The following is a 21,884-nucleotide window of genomic DNA, read 5'->3' on the forward strand; positions in this document are numbered from 1 at the left end:
ATGAACCGTGTATGATCACGTTCAAGCTTAAGTATTTAGGTGATACTCTCAAAATCTTTAATCGGTTGGGTTTAAAAAAAAACTGATGAGTATGGTTTTACACTAAGTAGCACGGGAACGGGTACGGGACCAGGATACAGGAACGTTAGGGGTACGGGAAACGGCAAAAATCAAAAATCCAAGATACGGGTGCGGCAACGGTACGGCAAAAAAGAATATAAAAAAATACAAATATCTTAAACAAAGTCCAAAATATATATATATTGTTTGAGAATTGAATACGTTAGTTAAAATCTAGGGTTACAAATGAAATACACAAACTTAGAGAGACTAGATTAAAGAAAAAACACCGTTTTATATAAAAGTTTAAAAGTTTTAAGGATTAAATTCATACAAATGAAACGTAAAGGGGTTAAATGTTAAAATAAACCTAAACTTAGTTTAAACCTAAAAACCTAAAAAAAAGTTAGCCGTCAGTATCTCTTCCTTCTTCCTACTGCTCCAGCGTTGGAATCTCCGTTTCGGAAACTTCGAACACGCTGTACCCAAAGCCCAGATACGTATTACACCTGTCCCCAATTTTCGGAAATGGCCGGGAAACGTTTCGGCGGTGTTTCACCGGCGTTTCCGTCCCCGGCGGGTCCCCGGGACGGGGACTCCACCTCCTTTGGTGTTTCTGTGCAACGTAGGTTTTACATTTATTTAAAAAGATGTGTATTAGAAAATAACCAAACACTTGTTTTTAATATTTGGGTAACCATCATAACTTTTTTTGAAATGATAAAACCAGGGACGGATTTACATGACTAGGGGTGCACGGGAACCCCGAGTTTCGAAATTATAGTATAAAACTATATATAAAATATGGAGTGTACCAGTTAAACAAATTGAAATAGTGGTGAAGTAGCTAAGGCATTTGTTGTTAACAAGAAGGTCTTGGGTTTGATTCCTGCTACATAATTTATTTATTTATTTTTTATTTTTATTTATTTATTTTTTATTTTTTTTGCGAGATTACTCCACTCAATTGATTGTTGAAAGCATTTAAAACACAAAGCTCACCAAACCATATTCAATAACGTGTTTTATTTGTGATTACTCAACTCAATTAATTGTTGGAAACATTTAAAACACAAAGCTCACCAGACCATATTCAAAATTGAAGGACATGTTTTTATTTGCCATAAGTTTGGAAATCGTATGCATCCTATAAACTAGATACTGACTCGTCAACTATAATGAAAAGAAATGAGAAACTTATTTCAGGTATACTCTCAATTCCTCTCTATTTGAAATAAATATTACAAACAAGCAATGTATGCTATCAATGATGCATATATTGTGAATAGATATTCCTGAATTAAAAGTTATATAAACTTCTAAATATTATCAACTAGTTGATAACCCCGCCCAAATGCGGAAGTGAAATCGGATTAGTTTTGTTCATTGTTGTACCATTATAGTAGCATGCTCTTTTAACGTTAAGTAACTTATTAGGTAAATAAAGAAAAATTATATTTCAACTAACTTAGTATTTTATAAACCTAAAGCGACATTTTAGTTATGCTTGGTGTGAATGTAGACACAAAACAAAAAACTATGTTTGATCTACCAAGCCATCCGTATAGCCAATAACCAATTTGAGAAAAAATCGAACCAAACTGAGCCAAAACCAACAAAATACAAAAAACAAACAAAATACAACATGCAACATATATTCAAAAAGGTACATCATTACTTTATATATTTTAAACATATATTCAAAAACCAAACCGTCGAACCGACCCAAATAATCAAACCGACCGACTCTTTTTCATACATGACTCTATGAAATTGGAGCATCTAAAAAGCATGCATCCCGTGAAAAAAATTCCAAAACTCCCTACTCAAATGGTTGGGAGTTATTCTGTTGATCACGGTTGCCATTAATAGACCGACCAAAAAATCCGAAGCAAATTTCTAGTCAATGAGATCCACCGGGGGCTAACCCCTTGGACCAGTGGCGTATCTTGAGCATTTAGTATGGAAGGGCTGAAAGTTACGACAATAAAATATTTTTTTTTCCTACTTCTAAGTATTGGGTTGACAATTCGGTTCGGGTCGGGTCAAACAATAATTCCAAACCCTAACATACCAAATTGAAAGAAATACAAAATGGTGAAATGCAAATTACCGAACCTGGTCTCTGCTTGCTTTTATTGACTGTTTCGATTGATTGATTTCACTCCCACACGAGCCAGTTCTGAACCTCAGGCCTCAGCAGACAACGACAGTACCCAATCAATCAATCGATTTCACATCCAAACGATTTCATCAATTCACTTGCTTGCTTCTCAGCTTCTGTTTTGACTTCTGTGCCGAACCTCATAAGTCAGTAGTTCACACAACGGCCATCGTACAATGAAACCTCCATTTGTTGTTGTGTTCAAGCATCAACCATATGTTATGGTTGGATTTTGGGCTTAATATTTAGTTTTTTTGTAAAGTTTATTTGGGTTTGGGGTTGGTCTTGTGAAGTTTTATTTCTTAGACTTCCTTTCTTTATCTTTACGTTTATTTCGTAAACGATTTCTGATCTTTGGCTTTAAACAAACTTTACATTTATAAAAATTCAAGCCTGGCCCGGACTCAAATAGTATAGATGGGCCGGACTCAAATAACTTGGCATGGCAGGACTCAATACATTTATATATTTTCTTGATTTTTTTCGAAAAAAAGACACTACCGAGCGAAAAACATGATAGGGCCGTGGCCCGGTTCGGCCCGTATAAAGATCCGCCATTGCCTTGGACCCCACTTGGGCCGCTCGACCTCTGAGCCCGCCAATGTTGATGCCTAAAGTAACAATAGTTTTGAACAAACGTATATTCCAGACATTCTAACTCGTATAAATGTTTGTTCTTATTGTGTATATCTTGTATTTATTTAATTATTATTTCCTTTGCATATGCGTTGGTATATATTAAAAGCCTCCCTAATTGGTGAGGGCATTGATAATGCTTACATCACAAAATCGTTTTACACCTAGATCGACACTTTGTTTAAAGCTATCATATCATCTATGGGCTGTATATGAGTATGATCATGTGTCGTAGATTTAAGGTCGATTAATAAAGAAGGAAGTAATATATATAACTTGAATGGCACTTAATGGTTTCCATTGGATAATATGACGAGCAAACTACTTAACTACACGTACCACTCGACCCCTTTCAAGAACGTGGTGGGTGCATGCAGGCCTGAGCTGTCAAACTGCTTTCTGTCTGATTGTGTAGTTTGCCCTGGTCCCAAACAAACATTAACAAGTTTTAAAGCAAAAAGAAAAATATATAATAGCATAAAGTATCTACATTGACTCTAAAAATTCACGTGTCCCGAATGAACCGGAAAAAATATGGTTTTTAGGTCTTAACAAACTAAATAATGAAAACTACGATTAAAGTTATAGCATTAAACATAACAATTAACAAAATCATGGTATTAGATGAGTTTATCACGACAGTAAGCTTATAAGTGTTCGGATATTCTGAAAATATATAATATCGGGAATCTTTTTAAAAATTTTTGTGCTGGCCTCCGAAAAAACGTGCCTCAACCGGGCACCGACATTGCTCCTCCTTGGGGCCTCCCTGAGTATCCATAATATTATTCATTAAAATAAAACTACGAGTCCACAAGTATATGTAACATACGATTATTTAAATTGTTTACGGGGAACAAAGTCATTTGTATAAACAAAAAATATATCTTCTGAAAGATTGTAATTGTTTATATAATCATATTGATTTCTCTAACACGAAGATACAACATACATACGAATGAGATAATGGTTTTAAACTCCATTTTTATGTTTTGAACTAATGATTATGACTTCCAGACTCTTTTTTGACATGACTTGGTGTCATGTTTTCTTAAGAATATGTACTTTTTTGTATTAATATAAACAGTCTTGTTTTTATGTACATAATAGGGTTAGGTTTGTGGATGGATGGATTCGTTTCAACCGTTTTTGGTGTGTGAACTAGAATAATTGAATATTTGTTAAATGGGCTATGGCCTATGGGCCATATAATCCCATATGACTAGCTCATATACCTCCCTGTCAAGTCTTCCAACTTTTTGTTATATATGTTTAAAAGAATATAATTGCCATATTCGAATATCTTCTTTAAAAGTAAAGTCAATACACAACCAACTTATATAGAAAATAAGAAAATCATTGAAAATCGAAATGACCACATGGTGTTTACATATTAATAATGTTATAGATCACAATTAAAATAGTTGCATTATACGCGTGTGACGTGCCTATATTTCCAACAAAAATCATATTCAACTTAAAAACTCACGAAAACCATTTTAAACACTAACATTCTTTTGCTGTTAAAAACTGACTTTTTAAACTTTTATCTTTTTATTCTCTTTATATGTTATTAGTTAATCTTTATCAAAACCAAAAAGAAATATGCGCGCGAAGTTATATATATAATATAACCCATATGAGATAATTATATAAGAAATATGAAAGAGAACTCAAGAGAACTTGAGAGAGAGCTATAGAGAAATTTAGGAAAAAAGATTTGATTTTTTTCAAGAAATGTGTTACAAGTGAGGAAGAGTTTTCGTTGTACAGGCAAAGAAAAGGCAACACTACAAAAGCAATACATAAGCATTACGTGCTTGCGTAAGCATCACATCATGAATTACATAAGTGCTTACATCACTTTAAGAGTGATTAAGCCTACGTTATTTAAAACACACACTTAACACACTATTAGCATAACATATTAAATAACTTCTTGTGTGGAATAGTATTTTCTGCCTGCTTTGTCTTTGCCTGTATTGGGGAGGAGATTATGAACAACATACATGTAGTTTCGCGGGCGACATATATATTTTTTATTTCTTTTTTGTTTTTGTTTTGGTAAACATTAATAACACGTAAAGAGAATAAAAAATTTAAAATTAAATATTTGTAAAAGTGGTTTTGTTGGGTTTTCCTAACCCAAATTTTAATATCTTAAAAATGAATTTCCTTGTAACATGAGTTGCATGTGACATTCATGTTATGTTGCAATCAAATTCAAAAGGGGTACCAAATATAGATGATCTAGCAGCGGTACCTACTTCCATCTCCAAAAAAGAAAAAAGTAATTGGACAAGCTGGCCACGGGGATGTCAACATGTCGTTGATGACGATTGGTTTGAGGTGTTCGAGCTAACATAGTGAGGAGAGAACTCGGGATGTGGGCAAACTCGTATTCTTATGACTTAATATTTTGCCAAATTTTTAATTGTTTTCAGTGCAATTTGTGTTTTGCAGGAATTATGGCAGTAATTATTTCGAAATTTTGTTGATATTATATATATAGTGATGTTATACATTCTTTAAAAGAGTAAATTGTTATTTGCATTCATGTGGTTTATAAGCAGGATCAACTTAGAGCTACCCCTCCCCGGTGGCGGAGCCACATGTTGACCACCGGGTTCGGCCGAACCCGGTCTTCTTCGATTTTATATAGAACCTATAGCATCGAATTAACGAGTTAACCCATTCTTTTTTAGCAAGCGAACCAGTCATTTCAAAATAAAAAGTTTGAACGCATGAATTATGAAAAATTTAGTTAAATTCTTTTTTAGAAATGAATGTATTTTTTATAAAATATAAAATTCTTTAAAAAAACTATAAAACTTACTAACAAACATCATAAATAGACAAATAATAACTCGTATATAGATTATAAAAAAATGCTCAAAGTTATTTATAGAATGGGTCAATAAGCCCAACTCAATTAACATTTTTAAACATAACGCCGAAATAAAAAGTAAACATGAATGATGCGTAATCGGATGGGTGATGATTTAAGTAATCGGATGGGTGACGATTATATGAATGATGCTTTCATTTGTAATAAAATGAGTTTTTTTTAAGTCACGAATATGTCATGAATCGTTTTCAAAACATGAAAACGCATATGGAACAATTATAATATGTTATATCTTTTTTATTTAATATGACTTTGTATTTTATTAATGTTGACGATTTACTTTTGTTATAATAATGATATCGTATTTTATTTATCTGACTGAATGATTGACCTGACCCTGACGTCTAAAAAAAATCGAGTATCGAAAAATCCCGAACCCATAGGATAAAATTCCTGACTTCGCCACTCCCCCCCCCCCTCCCCCTCCTTTTTTTTTTCAAAATCTCGGCATGTTAAGCTATAGAGATCTTCTCTCATCCAATCTCAACGCGTCCGAAAGGGTTGCTAATATTCAAGATTGGCCATTCTTGTGTCCCTATCTATATCTTACATGTGGAGAAACCACCACAAAATGATGCAACATTTGACTAAAGTGTCAAATTGAAGCGAAGGAGGTGAGATTATTCGGCCATAACATGTAATACAACCATTATGTTTTGCAAGTCCATCTCAGCTCAAAAATCATACAAGCCGATTTCACACACGCTTTTCTCAAGAAATGCACAATTGGGTATATACGCTTTCGTGATCACTAACAGTTAACATGATTATAAAAATACATAACAAAAAAAAAAAACACTTCTTTGAATCGTTACGGGTTCGTTGGAAGTCTCCTCTTCCGGTTTAAAATAAACCTAACTCGAGTTCATAATCTTTCACCGTGAAACCCGATTTCATCATGATGTGGATAATCGGCCCGAACCTTACGCAACCACCCCGAAACCTTATCCAACTTCCACTTGCAAAACCCTCAAAAGACATATTCACATACGATCATATGAACATACAAACACCCGGGTTTTCAATTATCTGCCTTCATGAAGGTCTTCAGAAAAGAGAGCTGTACGGGAAATATTATCATGATCAAACACACTCAGGCCTGAGTACGGGCCCGATGAGAAAATAGAAGATGTAGCATCTGATTCAAAAGTAGTCAATGACTGTTTTTGACCGGGCCGGGCATCTGCTGCTGATGTGTCTTGATATTCAGTGACATGTTGGACCATTTTTAGTGACTGTACAACTTCCCCCATTGTTGGTCTTTGATTTGCCTCAGGTGCTACACATGCTGCCGCAATTGTACAAACCCGGGCCAAATCTTCAATCGGGTATCTTCCACCGAGCTTCGGGTCAACTAGTTCTTCCAAACGATCCTTCTCTCTTAAGATCGGCCTTGACTGTTGATAAAATTTGGTTTAGTAATTTACAGGTTGCAGTTTCAACCCGTTTACGGGTTCATGAGTTTCTGCTTTATCACTAGCGAGTCAAACGAGAAAAGCCCAAAAATGAGCTTAAAATGAAAAAATAATTTAAATGCGCCAAAAGTAGAAATTGTATTTTATTAAAAAAAGCTACAATATTTTTAAAAATATAATAGTAATAATAATAATAACAATTATATTTGTGATCATATATGATTATTTAAAAGGCAACTTTATAATTATTTAAAAAAACTAATATATTAAATATCTGAAATTTATGGCTCGTTCCTTTTGTTCTCCACAATAAAATATATTAAATATTTTTTAATTTTATGGCTCATTCTTTTTGTTCTCCATTCTCTAAAATGGTAAATTACTAATGGCATACTAAAAAATATCATGTCAAAAGATTATTGTATAAAATAAATCTGACATAATTATAGAAATAGAAAAAAGACAAAAGAAAAATAAAAATCAAAATACGTGTTTGCCATAAGCTCCAGTTCGAAGGTCAAAGAGGTTTATCACCAATCTAAAACTTGCATATATAAATACAAGTGATTTTATTAATTTGAAACTATAAATGGAATACCTGTTGAAATTTTAAGAGTAGAAACACAGATAAAACAAAAGTCAACTCACCCAAGAGACGAGATTCTCCTGTCCTGACGGTTGGGTCATATCCACGGGCTTCCGTCCGGTCAACAGTTCAAGTAGGACCACCCCATAACTGTACACGTCACTTTTAACTAACAGATGGCCGGTCATAGCATACTCAGGGGCTACATACCTGTAAATGATTTTATATTCATCAATTCATGATAATAAACTTGAAAATGAACTATGTTTCAGAGTTGGAGTAGTTTATTTTTAAGGTGTGCATGAAACCGAAAAACCAGAGCCAAAAAACGGAATTCAAACAAAAGCCGACGGCTTGGTTTTATGTTTTTGTATAAAAACCGACTTTTCAGTTAAGTTGTGGTTTTGCATGCAATAAAAACCGGAAAAACCGAATATATGGATTTCATTTTTAAATTACAATGTTAAATGATTCATAAGAACTCAATAAATAGTGTAACCTAAATGTTTAAGCCTAAATATATTATCAATGACTCATTAATCAATAAAAAAATTTAGGCCCAAAATTCAATATTTTGAGTCATTTTTTTCGGTCCAAAAAATTTCAAGCCCAAATGATAAAACGGAAAAAACCAAAACCGAATGGTTTTCAGAAACTCGTTACATTATTGGCAATTGTTTCCTTGAATTGTGTAAATATGACATAATTGTACTTAAATTTCAAAAGTAAATTCTTTGGGTACAATTACTACTAAAATGATTACTCTCATATTATTAAAAGTATTTATATACTTATTTTTAGGTCAAAATATTATGTAAAATAATTATTCTAAAAGGTTTTGAGTTTGGCATTGCTGGTTTGGGTAAAAAAACGAGTTTTTAGCGTACCTAACGCATGGATATTTATTTTAAATATTTGAAAAATATTTTATAATATTATTTAAGTTAAACTTACTGGAAAAATACCAAATTTAAACCAAAGTTCCGATTTTCGGTAACCGACCAATTCAAACCACTAGTTATTAAATCGTTTATATGATAATGGGGTCAACTCCGGTGGCATATGTTTGATGACGGATCAAAAAAGGTGCGTGAACTTCTCCTGTAGCATTTGTTTGATAAGGAGTTAAAATAGGTTTGACTGGTCAGGTCAATTCAGCCCGACCCGACTCAGCACCCAACAGACCTGTTTTGCGCCTTTATTATGAGTTTTAACTTCTAATATAGCTAATAAGCTTCATATCACCTTAAGTTTCGCACAATAATATTATCTCAAAGATATGATAGAAAGAAAAAATAACTAACCCGAATGTACCCATAACGCGAGTCGACAAATAAGTTGCTCGGCCTTCGGGAGCCTGTTTGGCAAGGCCAAAGTCTGCCACTTTAGCATGAAAATCGTTTTCAAGTAAAATATTAGATGCTTTAAAATCTCTGTGAATCACACAAGGTTGTGAATCTTCATGTAAATATGCAAGTCCTCTTGCAGCATCAAGGGCAATCTTCATTCTCGTATCCCAATCCAATGGACAGTTAACCCCTAATGGGCCTGCAAAAAGACAATAATACCCTTTACATAAAATTTTATGGCAGAAGAAATATCCGGTTTCAACTGAAATTTTATTATAAAAATACTCAGGTGAGCTCCAGATACATTATCCCTCATAAAAGAACATCTAACTAGGCCTGTAAACAAATCGTGTGTTCAGTGGTAAGTTCATGTCCGTTTATTAATAAACAAACTAACAATTAACATATATATTTTTTTTGTTTATTTAATTTATCTCACTTCTTATTTAATTAACATATACGCCCTGCTTGCGGTGCGCACATATAATGTATATATGTGTGAACCCTTGGGTGGGCAAAAGTAAAATTGCACTAATTTTGACGTTATTTTACTAATCACGTGAAAATAACGTTAAAAGTGGCGGAAGGTTAATCAGGCATCATGTGGTGGCGTTGATAGCCGAAAGACAAGGGCACATGCACCAATCAGCCGGTGTCCCGATGATTGAGTGTTATGTGTCTTATGTCCAAGGCTTGATTCAAAACTACTATCTAGCCGGGGGTCTCACCGGAAGCAGCCTCTCTATCCCTATGGGAAAGAGGTAAGGCTGTCTACATCTTACCCTCCTCAGACCCTACCATAGCATTGCTATTGGTGGGATATACTGAGTACGATGATGATGATGATGATATATTTTTTTTGTTTATTTAATTTATCTCACTGCAAGTATGCTCCAGATACATTGATCTCTCTCTCTCTTGTTCTTGGCATAAAGCTACAGTTTTTAAGGTTATTTTAAGGGTTTTTTTAAGGTTAACGTCGACTCCTTTGAATCCAGTGAGCGGACCACCACGGACCACCGCCGGTTAACTCTAACGCCGTCACAACCACGGACCACTGCGGCGGCGCCGACCACCTTCACCTCCACCTCCGTTCACCACCTCTCAACTGATTGGACAGAAAGGGGAGCGCTTCCGGCGGTTTGGTTGGACAGTAACAGAAAGTTCCCGGCCAATTTTTTCCGATTGTCAAAATTTCTCGCCGATTACTTCCTCACGAGGGAAACCAGGTGCACTCGTTCTAACTGTAACTATAAATACACAACACCAGTCGATAAAAACCGAGCTCAATCTCGAGTTTTTGACGACTATCCGTACAGTACACTCAAAATTAGCGAAAATTGGGCAAAATCAGACGATTTGAGACCAGATCTAACAAACTGGAAGCAGATCTATTGTGATTAGATCTCAAATAAATTATAATAAGAATAATAGTAATAACGATAAAAATAATAAAAATAAAAATATATAAATAAATAAAAATAAAATAAAATAAAAATTCAGGTTCTTTTTCTATAGCCCTTCACTCCCGGTATTATTCAATATCACCGGTAATACATCTTCGGTCATACATCTATTACGGCCGTTGTGTGTTTTTCAATGTTTGTTTGTGTGATTAGCTACAACCATAGACCGTAGGAACCATGACTTTTCCCTGAGATCATGTCCTAGGACGAGGGGTGTAGGTAGGGGTAAAGATAGGGGGCGTACTTTGCGTTTGGCTTCTTGGAATGTAGGAACCCTAAATAGTAAGTTGTTAGAGTTGGTAGATGTACTTAAAAGGCGTAGGGTTCAGATAGCATGCCTTCAGGAAACTAGATGGAAAGGACATAAAGGAGCCGAGTGCAATGGATATAAGTTGTGGCATTCGGGATCTGATGGGGCCAAGAATGGGGTGGGCTTTTTAGTTGCTAAGGAACTATACACTAGTGTCGTGGAGGTGATAAGGCATAATGATAGAATTATGGTGTTGAGGCTAGTACTAGGGGAAGACGTAGTGGCAGTGGTTTGCGCTTACGCACCACATGCCGGACTAGGGGACCAGGAAAAAAAAGAATTTTGGGAATGCTTAGATGCGATCGTGGGAGCCATATCGAGGGACGAGAGGATATGCATAGGAGGAGATTTTAATGGACACATTGGTAAGGATAACGATGGCTTTCAAGGCGTTCATGGGGTTTTGGTTTTGGTAATAGGAATGAGACCGGCACGGATCTCCTAGACTTTGCCCTAGCCCATGACCTTGGTATTATAAACTCGTTCTTCAAGAAGAGAGATTCACATTTGATCACTTTTAGGAGTGGGGGACACAACACGCAGATCGACTATCTATTAATGAGGCAAGGAGATAGACGTTGGTGGAAAGACTGCAAGGTTATACCTGGAGAGACAGTCGTGGCACAACATCAATTGCTAGTGGCAGATATAGGTTTTAGAAACACATTGATAGAGCAGGAGAGGAATTTTAGACCTAGGATTCGCTGGGGAAATCTGAAAGACGAAAAGCTTTCACTTTTCAGAGAAAAACTCGTGTCATCGAACTTGGTTCAACTAGATGGGGACTCAAGTCAGATGTGGGAGGATTTGGCGACAAAAATTACTCAAGTGGCGAAGGAGACTCTAGGGGTTACAACAGGAAAAGCTAGTGGGTATAAGGAGTCCTGGTGGTGGAACGAGATAGTGCAAAACAAGATAAGTGATAAACAATGGAGCTTTAGGGAGCTTATGAGATGCATAAACGAGGAGGAGCGAGTCGGTTTGAGGGAGACATACAAAAAGGCCAAGAGAGAGGCGAAAAAGGCAGTGTCAGAAGCAAAGAACATGGCTTATAAACGGATGTATGAACGTCTAGAAACAAAGGAGGGGGAAAACGATATGTTTAAGATTGCCAAAGCCAGGGAACGTAGAAGGCAAGATCTAGGGGGGTGAAGTTTATAAAGGGAGAGGATGGGCACATATTGACAAAGGAGCACGACATCAAGTTGAGATGGCAAACATACTTCTACAATCTTTTCAACAGCGGGAGCGTTCACCAACAGCAAAATGAACTATATAACAAAGGAATAATTGCTACTGTAGACGTATCACACAGGAAGAGGTGAGGAACGCACTTAGGAAGATGGGAAGGGCTAAGGCAGTTGGCCTGGACAACATACCGATCGAGGTATGGAAGTGTTTGGGAGAGGAAGGAGTTATGTGGTTAACCACTTTGTTTAATATTATTTTAAAAACCGAAAAGATGCCAGATCAATGGAGAAGCAGTGTAGTAGTCCCTATTTATAAGAACAAAGGAGACGCCCAATGTTGCGGTAATTACAGAGGAATCAAGCTTCTAAGCCACACGATGAAGCTATGGGAAAGAGTTATTGATGTTAGACTTAGACGGGAAACTCAGGTCAAAATGAACCAATTTGGTTTCATGCCGGGACGGTCAACTACAGAGGCAATACACATCCTCAGAAGATTAATGGAAAAATATAGAGATAAAAAGTGTAGCCTGCACATGGTGTTTATCGACTTAGAAAAGGCGTACGACAGTGTGCCACGTCAACTCCTTTGGGATTGCCTAGAGAGTAGAGGTGTTCGTGGAAAATATATAAAGATAATTAGGGATATGTATGCCAACTCTGAAACAAGCGTGCGTGCACCTGTTGGGGATACGGACTTCTTCCCAGTAGAGGTAGGCCTTCACATTGAGCCCGTTCCTTTTTGCAGTAGTCCTAGATGAGTTGTCAAAGTTGATCAGGATACTGTTCCTTGGTGCATGCTTTTCGCCGACGATATCGTGTTGATCGCAGAGAGTAAACAAGATCTGAATATGAGGCTAGAGGAGTGGCGTTCTGCTCTAGAGAGTAAAGGTTTGAAGATTAGTCGGTCAAAGACGGAGTATCTTTACTGTGACTTTGGTGGGGTAAACGATGATGAAGGTCCAAATCGCAATTGAAGGCCAGGAGGTTCTGCAGTCAACCAAGTTCAAATACTTGGGATCGTTTGTGCAAAGTGACGGGGCCATAGATAGTGATGTAGCCCATCGTGTCCAAGCAAAATGGTGTAAATGGAGAGCTGCCACAGGGGTATTGTGCGACAAGAGGTTCCCTACTAAATTAAAGGGAAAATTTTATAGGGTTGCGATTAGACCTGCGATGCTATACGGAACAGATTGTTGGGCCATCAAGAAGACACATGCGCAAGTTGGAGGTAGCAGAGATAAGGATGCTAAGGTGGATGTGTGGACACACAATGTTAGACCGAACAAGAAACGACGCTTTTCGGGAAAGACTGGGGGTGGCTACTATATCAGATAAGATAAGGGAAGGCAGATTAAGATGGTTTGGACATGTAAAAAGGAGACAGACAACGGCTCCCGTTAGATCAGTGGAAAGCCTTATTATAGAGGGGAGGAGGGGTAGAGGTAGACCCAAATTGACTTGGGATGAGAGGATTAGGCGTGATTTGCTAGAGTTGCACCTCTCTGAGGACATGGTTGAGGATAGGAGTTCTTGGAGACGTAGAATTAAGGTTAAAGACCTTTAGAATGACGGGCTATTATTATTACTATCCCTTTTGCTACTGCTATTGCTATTGTGGTGGGTGTTGTGGTTGTTGTTAGTATTACTATCGTTCTTACTATTAATTCTACTTTTAGAATTATTATTTTCAACTTATTATTATTTACTAAATTCTACCATGTGTTGTGTTTTTAGTTTACCTATAGTGAAATGTTGAATTAAACAGACTAATATCATAGTACTGTAGTTGATTGTGTGTGTGTGTGTGTATATATATATATAAATATTATCTGTATATCTATTTACTTTTGAGTTGGGGGTCTCGCCGGAAGCAACCTCTCTATCTTTAGGGATAGAGGTAAGGTGTGCCTACATCCCACCCTCCCCAGACCCTACTTATGATAGCCTAGGCTATTTGTGGTGGGAAATACTGGGTATGTTTGATTGATTGATTGATTTTTTTTGTTTATTTAGCTAAACGAACAAAACATAATCATACATGTCTCGTTCGTTCATTCATTCAAGTTCACGGGCATTAGTTTACATTCGCTCATTTGAATTCGTTAATGTTGGTTAGTATATGATTGTTTAAGTCCGTTGATTGACATTCAGTAGGGTAGTTTTGATAACCTTTTAGGCCCAAACACATTGATATCCACATTTACTATAATTGGTTTTAGCTTAGTTATGTTTGTTTATCTATGTTCAGTCATGTTTGTTCGTTTACGCTCGTGAAGCGTTTGTTATACCGCTAGAATGAACAAACACCAGCACGTCCATTTTCTTAACGAACGAACATTTTGCGGTCATGTCCGTTCGGTTCGTTAGAGGCCTACATTTAATTAAAAACAAGAAGATACAATTAACAAAAACAACTTACCTTGAAGCCAAGCCTCCAAGCTTCCATTAGGAACAAGTTCGTAACAAAGCGAATTCTCTGAATTGTCACGATTGCTATAATAACCGACAAGTTTCACAAGGTTCCGATGATGCAACCGACTAAGCATCTCAACTTCCACCAAGAATTCTTTATCGCCTTGTTGGCCGCCACTAGAAAGCCTCTTTATAGCTACATGTGTCCCATCAGTTAAAACACCCTTGAAAACTCTTCCAAATCCACCTTCGCCAAGTAGACTTGCTTGTTCAAAGTTATTTGTTGCTACTTTTAGTTCTTCGTATTCAAGAAAACGTGTGCTTGTAGGGTGTGTAAAAGATCCTACGGTTTGAAGAGGTTCTGCCAGCCCTGGCTTAACTGTTTTTAAAAGGTTAAGTAAGAAAGTGAAGAAAATAAAAAATGAAAGTTGCAAAATTGAAATACACGACGGGTTTCTGGATGTGTGCTTGATCTGCTCGTGAGCTACTCAAGATCGGCTCGCTAAATGCTCGAATCGTTTGGAGGTTAAACGAGCTCAAGCCTAAAAACAAGTTTGTTTGAGAAACAAGCCCGGGCCCAAGTTTCACTTATCGAGGTCGAGTTGGCTCGCGAGCTTAAATGAGCATTTATTGATATAACTTTTATCTGATATATTTAATATATCTATATCTATATATATATATAATATGATAAAAGTAACTAAATATATATTGTGTTGTATATAAAAATATTATTAATTTATTACAAATATCTAGAAAAATAATTATAAATGTATCTAGACTAATTAATATATAATAAACAAGCTGGGCCCGAGGAAAGCTCAAGCTCACAAAAACTGCTAATGGGCCTGGCCCGAGCTCTAGTTGGCTAACAAAGCCTTTTATTTATATAATTTTGCTTAATATAACAAGCATATGTTTATATAATCACTATTATTATATATAAAACTATGATAAGCATAATTAACTAATATATATTTGTCTTATATATAAAAATTATTGTTGTAAATATATGTAAAATAATTTTTAATGTATATAAACGAATTAGTAAATAATAAATTGACCTGGGGCGATTCAAGCGCGAGTTTGAAAAACTACCCACGAGCCAAGCTCGAGCTTAAGAAATAAAGCTCGAAAAGAACCGAGCTAGAGCTCTAGTAAGTCAACCAATCCAAGCTCAAGCTAGAAAGTCAAACAATCCGAGCACAAGCTGTAGCAGGTCAAATGAGCCAACCTCTAGCGGTAGCAAGTCAAATGAGCCGAGCTCAGGCTCAGCTCGTTTACACACCTAGTTTTATACTACTTTAGGCCAGTTCAGACAGTTTTTTTTGCAGATTATGGCCCTCTGCGCCTTTGATTACTATGGTTATTATAGTAACTTTGTTCTGTGCTAATGTCATAAAACAACAACGCACTTAGATATTATATATTTATCTTCACTCTACCCACACGCTAAAACCTAATTATCGTCGACTAGAAGCCACGATAATCAAATAATCAAGTTCATATCCATAATAGGCATAAACTCATACCAGTTTCTTTTGGCAATGATTCTGTCTTTCGTCGACGTAAAGCACAAGAGCAGAGTATAAGAACACAAATAGCAGCAAGAGAAAGAATTCCAGCACCAATGCCCACAACAAGAATCAAACTGAGGCGTTTTCCATTACTAGAACTATCTGATGACGTTGGAGATGCAGGCTTTTTGGGAGGCGGTTTTGTGAGCGGTGTAACGACACTAGGCACTGCAAGTATGCTGTAACAGTTAGAATTTTTAATATGCAAATTTGTGAAGAAAAGAATTAAGAAAAGAACTTTATACTTTTTACTAATTTTAGTAACAAATTTTTAACTTAGTGACTTAAACTTTATTACCAGTTTGGCAACAAAGATACATTTTATTACTACTATCTACTATTTTAGCAACTAAGTTTGCATTTTATTACTGATTTATAGCAGTATATGACTGATCATTTTGCTTTGTTGATTTTCAATAACTGCTGAAATCTTATTTGTCATTATAGTTTAAACGTATATTGTATAACCTTAGTGACATCTGATGTGACATTTAATAACAATAGCCCTTATGGCTACAGTTATCAACAGATTTTTGACTACTTTTCTTAATAAGAGTAATTAAAAAAATTATTAGACTAACCCAAGTTTTTCACCCTCTTTGACCAATTGTTACTTTTCTATTTTTAGAATGTCTTATCGCTCTAAAAATTTTAAGCAAATCATGTAAAAGTCTGTTGCCGTAACGACTAATGTTAGCATTTCCCTATCATAGAACCTGATAGGAACAAAGGACAAATTGCACCAACTAATTATGTCGTGTTTCTTAAGATTTAAGAAAAAGGGCAAATTGCAAAAATTGTCCTGAGGACCATTTCCTTATCACTAACATAGTAACAAGTATCGCGCGAGAGCACGCAGATATATCATAGACTCCTACGTCCTATTGGACAGCCCATAGAATCATCTCACGATATTTAAGGTGGTTGTACTCCAATACTTGGTCTTCAATTTTCCAAAAAGGTAATTTCAATCTCTATGATGAAGTTTATGTCAATCGATCGTAGATATTGAAATTACCTTTTCGGAAAATTGAAGGCCATGGGGCGTCCGCCATCGTCAAGAGGCGGTGAGGGGGGGGGGGGTGTATACCATTGTGTGCGCGATACTTTGGTGATGGGTATATGCTGACAATAGTCCATAACAAGGTTGCAAAAGCCGCTAGGCGGATCCTACGCGGCCGACTGGGGAGTTGGGTGTACTCGGAGTACTCGGACATGGTAAATATAGAGAAAATTAATTTTTTGATATTATATATATGCAAATATCATAAGTTTACTAATATTTAAATCAAAATAGGTAAATATCAATACAAATAAGAGAAATACACTTTTAAATAATATATTATTCTAAATTTTGCTAATCATTAATTAAAAAATAATAATATTTGTTCTTTAATATTATAGAAATACGATTTATATTTTATTTTTTTAAGACAAAATCAGTCTAATTTCACCAACTAGATGTGATTCTGGCTGAGGTTGACCACTTTTGATCGATTCTTAGTAATCAAGCGTAGTTAAAGAAACTCTCCTCGACGACATACCTTGTAGCGAGTACTCGGCCTTGTAAATCTGCTCAGTCACAAACCCTAGCCACCACCTCCTGTTCTGTCACAGATCTTTTTCCGACACATCCCCAACCATCACCGCCACCACCATCGTCCCCGGACACCCTCGTTTTAGATAACCCGAAAACCCGCCGCCGAACCGACGCCACACGCGCCCCCACGCGCCACCCTTGTTCCGCCGCTACCACCCACGCGCCGGCGAGTGACGGCGCGTGGCCCTTTTCCGGCCACCAGACTTTTTCCAGACGTCTTGTTTTTCACCTCCGAACCTCCCTGTGGTGATAGTTTTCCGATTCGGACACTTTTATTTTTCTGCCCCGGCTCGTGTATTAGTTCTTGCTCGGTGTTCAAATCTTCAGCTTCTATGGCCAACAAGACTTCAGAAACTCAGATTGCTCCAGGAATCATCAACTACTCTGCTGTTCTACGCATTCCCATCAAGCTTGACTCCAAAAATTGGAGTTCGTGGAGTCTCTTTGTCCAAAAAGGCCTTACTAGTGTGGACAAAGACGACCATCTCACTAAGCTACCTCCAGATCCGATTACCCGAGAGTGGCGTATCAATGACAGTGGAATACAAATGGCACTATGGAATGCCATGGAACCACAAATTCTCACTATTGCCCAAAACTTTTCCACTGTGAAGAAGATGTGGGATCACCTTCATCCTTTTCGGCTCAAGAGTCTCTATCTCATGCATATTCTGTGGTCCAGGCCTATGGCAGAGCCGAACAAGGCGATTCTACATTCACCGATTACTTTACACGATTTTCTAAACTCCGGGATGAACTTCGTGCTGCATATCCACCCATTACTGATTTACAGGTCCAGGAGGAGCGAAACACCAAGATGGATGTCATGACCTTCATTGCCGGTTTATCACCCAAGTATTCGAGCGCTCGGCCCTTACTGTTGAGTAACCCTTCGGCTACGGTACTTCCTCGGCATAGAGGTATCTCGCTCTCCACAAGGAATACTTCTCTCTCAACGGAAGTATGTCCTTGATATGTTGACTGAATGCGGCTTGCTGGGTTGCAAACCAGTTGATACCCCAATGCTTCCTACAAAGAAGCTCCTCCCAAAAGAAGGGGATCCGATGAAGGATCCCGAGCGATACAGACGGTTGGTTGGTAAACTTAATTATTTAACTGTCACGCGACCGGATATTTCTTTTTCTGTCAGTGTTTTGAGCCAATTCATGGCTAAACCATGCACCAGTCACTGGAATGCTGCTCTTCGTGTCTTAAGATATCTCAAGGCCACACCAGGCCTTGGCATCCTATATTCCGATCAGGGTCATTGTCGAGTGGGAGCTTTCACAGAAGAGGGAGATGGTCGGATATCAGGTTTCTCAGACGCAGACCGGGCAGGTTGTCCGATTTCACGACGATCTACTACTGGGCATTGTGTGTTTGTCGGAGGAAATCTTGTGTCATGGAAAAGTAAGAAACAACACACGGTTTCTAGATCGAGCGCTGAATCGGAGTATAGAGCTATGGCAGATGTAACATCGGAGATGACATGGATTCGTCGTCTTCTAATAGAACTTGGAGTTGTTTCTAAAGACTTGATGCGGCTATACTGTGATAATCAATCAGCCATTTATATAGCCAAGAATCAAGTTTTTCACGAGAGGACGAAACACATTGAGGTTGATTGCCATCTTATCAGAGACCGGGTAGTAGGCACACAAACAGATCCTCCATCCATTCAACCGATTCATATTAAGACAAACTTTCAGCTTGCGGATATTCTCACTAAGCCTCTTCGGAAACCTCAAATAGATTTTATTTGTAACAAGTTGGGCATGATTAACATATATGCTCCAACTTGAGGAGGAATGTTAGTTAGTTCATATCGGGTTTTAGCCCGTATATAGTTAGATGGTTAGACAAAGCCCATGGGCCGATTATTTGATGTCATTAGGGTTTATTCCTTGTATATATAGGAGTGTTCACCATTGTATTAATCATTCAGTCAGTAAACATCCTCTTCTTTACAGTTACTAATATCAGTAACAAATTGTTCCAAATTTGTGAAATTTGCCCATTAAAAAAAATCCAATAACAATAGCCCTTACAGGTACTAACAACCAATTTGGCAATTTTAACTACTTTTCTTAAAAAGAGTAATTGAAAAGAAAAAATATTTACACATCCCCACCAATTACACTCAATGAAGATTGAACCCACCTTTGTTCTCTATCTTTAACCAATTATTAACTTTTATTCTTCAAATGTCTTTTTGTTCTAAATCTTTTAAAAAATCATGTATTAGGTCGTTAACAATTGCCCTAAGGAGTATCGTTAACATTTTCCTACTAAAAAATAGAGTTAGAAAATGATCAATTTTTCAAACCAAACATTTTTCATGTGACTATTTTTTGCATATGTGGGCATGTGGCAAGGCAAATAGCATGTCATCAAGTAGCGCCACATCAGCAATGATGCAATATACAGATACCATCAGTAAAAACAACGTAAAGTTACCTGGGGCAGGAGCAATGGGTGTGAACCAGGTTAAGTTAAGAAGCTCATAGCCACCGACAAGCTTGGGGTCTAATTGAACCTTGTGCTTAATAAGTGAAGAGTTTATACGAGAAGCTTCAGTGGAAGTAAAACTAATTCCTGTGTGTGGAGTTATATCCATTGTAATATTAAGTCTTGATAAACTTAGTAAATAGAAGTTTATTAGCTCAATTTGAGAAACCCTAAGACCAAGTTGACCAGCAAATTGTTCAAGAAATTGATCCCAATTCGGGCTCGAGACATTTATAAGAAGAATGTCGAGCTTTATCGGATATACACAGTGACACACATTAGTGTTTCGTTTTAGCACCATTTTGGGTCCACAACAGTCTACAAAAAAGAAACAAAAACAAGTGTTAATAAAAAGGAAAAACAGAATGGCAAGTTGCCTAACAGGTAGTGCCAAACGAACCAAATGTTCTGTGAACCTTTCAGCAAGAAGTTCACTTAAGTAATAAACGAACGGATGAACATGAACAAATGTTGCATTCCTTTTATTTATTTTCGTTTATGTTCATTAGTTTATGTCTGTTACATTCATTTATATATATGCTCAATACATTGGTCTTATTCTGTGAAATTATCACTTCTTACAAGCTATTTTAATTTTATTAATTTTTTTGGCCCGACCGATAGATGTTCACTTTTAATTTTAACGGGTGTTTGCTCGGTTATGTGCGTTCATCTATGATCATTCATTCATGTTTGTTTACATTCGTGAACTGTTCATTTATACTATTAACAGACAAGCATAGCCGAACACTAACAAGAAAACCATGTTCGTTTAATTGTTTGTTTGATCTTTTGTTTGGTTAGTGTTAAACAAAAGAACATGACATGCCGCTTTCATGATCGTTCGGTTTGATTACAAGCTAATAACAGACCAAACAGCTTGTGGTTAACAACTCATTTTCCATACGATTCAAAATGGTCCAGTTTAGATTAGGCTGGCCTTCAAATACCTTCTGTCTAATTTTTTAAAGGTATATGAATACTTGATACGTTGTTTATGATTAAAAACAATAATAACACAATGATAATCAAAAACTTCAAATAAAAAGACTATGAAATTGTAGGTAGTAAAAAAAATAAACTATGGGTGAGTTTTAACCCGTATGACCTGTTCTGTTCCCCCAGTGGATTAATATATAAGTTTGATCCAATTAAGATTAAAAACACAAATGAACTAATTCAAGTAAACTGTCAAAATTTACAAATGCTTATGAAGTTAAAATGGTCTAGGTTAGGTTGGGTTGAACGTCCACAAACACTTGTTTTTATCTGTTTTAAAATACCATATGCAATTTGTGTGTTAAACTTGATCAAAAACAAAATTATCACAATCATAGTCTGTATCATTAAATAAGCGATCAAACGACTTAAAAGGTTGCATGCACTATGCAGTAAAAAGACTACAGCTTTGGGCGACTGTCAACACATTTTTGTAATCAAACATAACACAATAGCACCATTGTAAGTAAACAGGTCAAACTTAACAAAAACTTACACCAAAAAGTAACGAAAACTTGGATGAAAACCTTTCATAACTATTTTCAGAAATATAGATCAAAGAAAGGAGTCTTACTGGAGGCATGAGGAGATAACGGTGGCTGGGCTAAACCAGTTGGTGCCATATCGGCTAACAGCGGGGGAGTAAACAATGGTCCATAGTTAGGTGGCTCAGCTTGTAACAGCACAAATTTGGGTCCACC

The 21,884-nt window shown here is 36.7% G+C and overlaps 1 protein-coding gene across 1 annotated transcript; it reads right to left on the bottom strand.

Moving 5' to 3' along the window:
• Window positions 1–6,734: 6,734 nt before the first annotated feature.
• LOC143541191 (pto-interacting protein 1-like) lies at window positions 6,735–21,884 on the bottom strand. The gene is made up of 7 exons (XM_077034074.1): window positions 21,758–21,884; window positions 20,134–20,502; window positions 16,032–16,244; window positions 14,507–14,878; window positions 9,074–9,317; window positions 7,832–7,979; window positions 6,735–7,165 (listed from the first exon to the last, which is right to left on the bottom strand). The coding sequence occupies exons 1-7, from the start codon at window positions 21,804–21,806 to the stop codon at window positions 6,794–6,796; spliced, it is 1,767 nt and encodes a 588-aa protein (XP_076890189.1). The 5' UTR covers window positions 21,807–21,884; the 3' UTR covers window positions 6,735–6,793.

Source organism: Bidens hawaiensis, unplaced genomic scaffold (genome assembly GCF_021521415.1).
Source record: "Bidens hawaiensis isolate Kalapana, Puna unplaced genomic scaffold, B.hawaiensis_p1.1 tig00012474_1, whole genome shotgun sequence".
Lineage (NCBI taxonomy): Eukaryota > Viridiplantae > Streptophyta > Magnoliopsida > Asterales > Asteraceae > Bidens > Bidens hawaiensis.

Bases quoted from the DNA above. Each gene is read 5' to 3' on its own strand.
- LOC143541191 (XM_077034074.1), bottom strand. From the start codon at position 21,806: ATGGCACCAACTGGTTTAGCCCAGCCACCGTTATCTCCTCATGCCTCC. The intron at 20,503-21,757 runs GTAAGACTCCTT...TCTTTTTTGTAG, and splicing joins GTTATCTCCTCATGCCTCCA to ACTGTTGTGGACCCAAAATG. The intron at 14,879-16,031 runs GTATGAGTTTAT...TTTTAAAAACAG, and splicing joins ATCATTGCCAAAAGAAACTG to TTAAGCCAGGGCTGGCAGAA.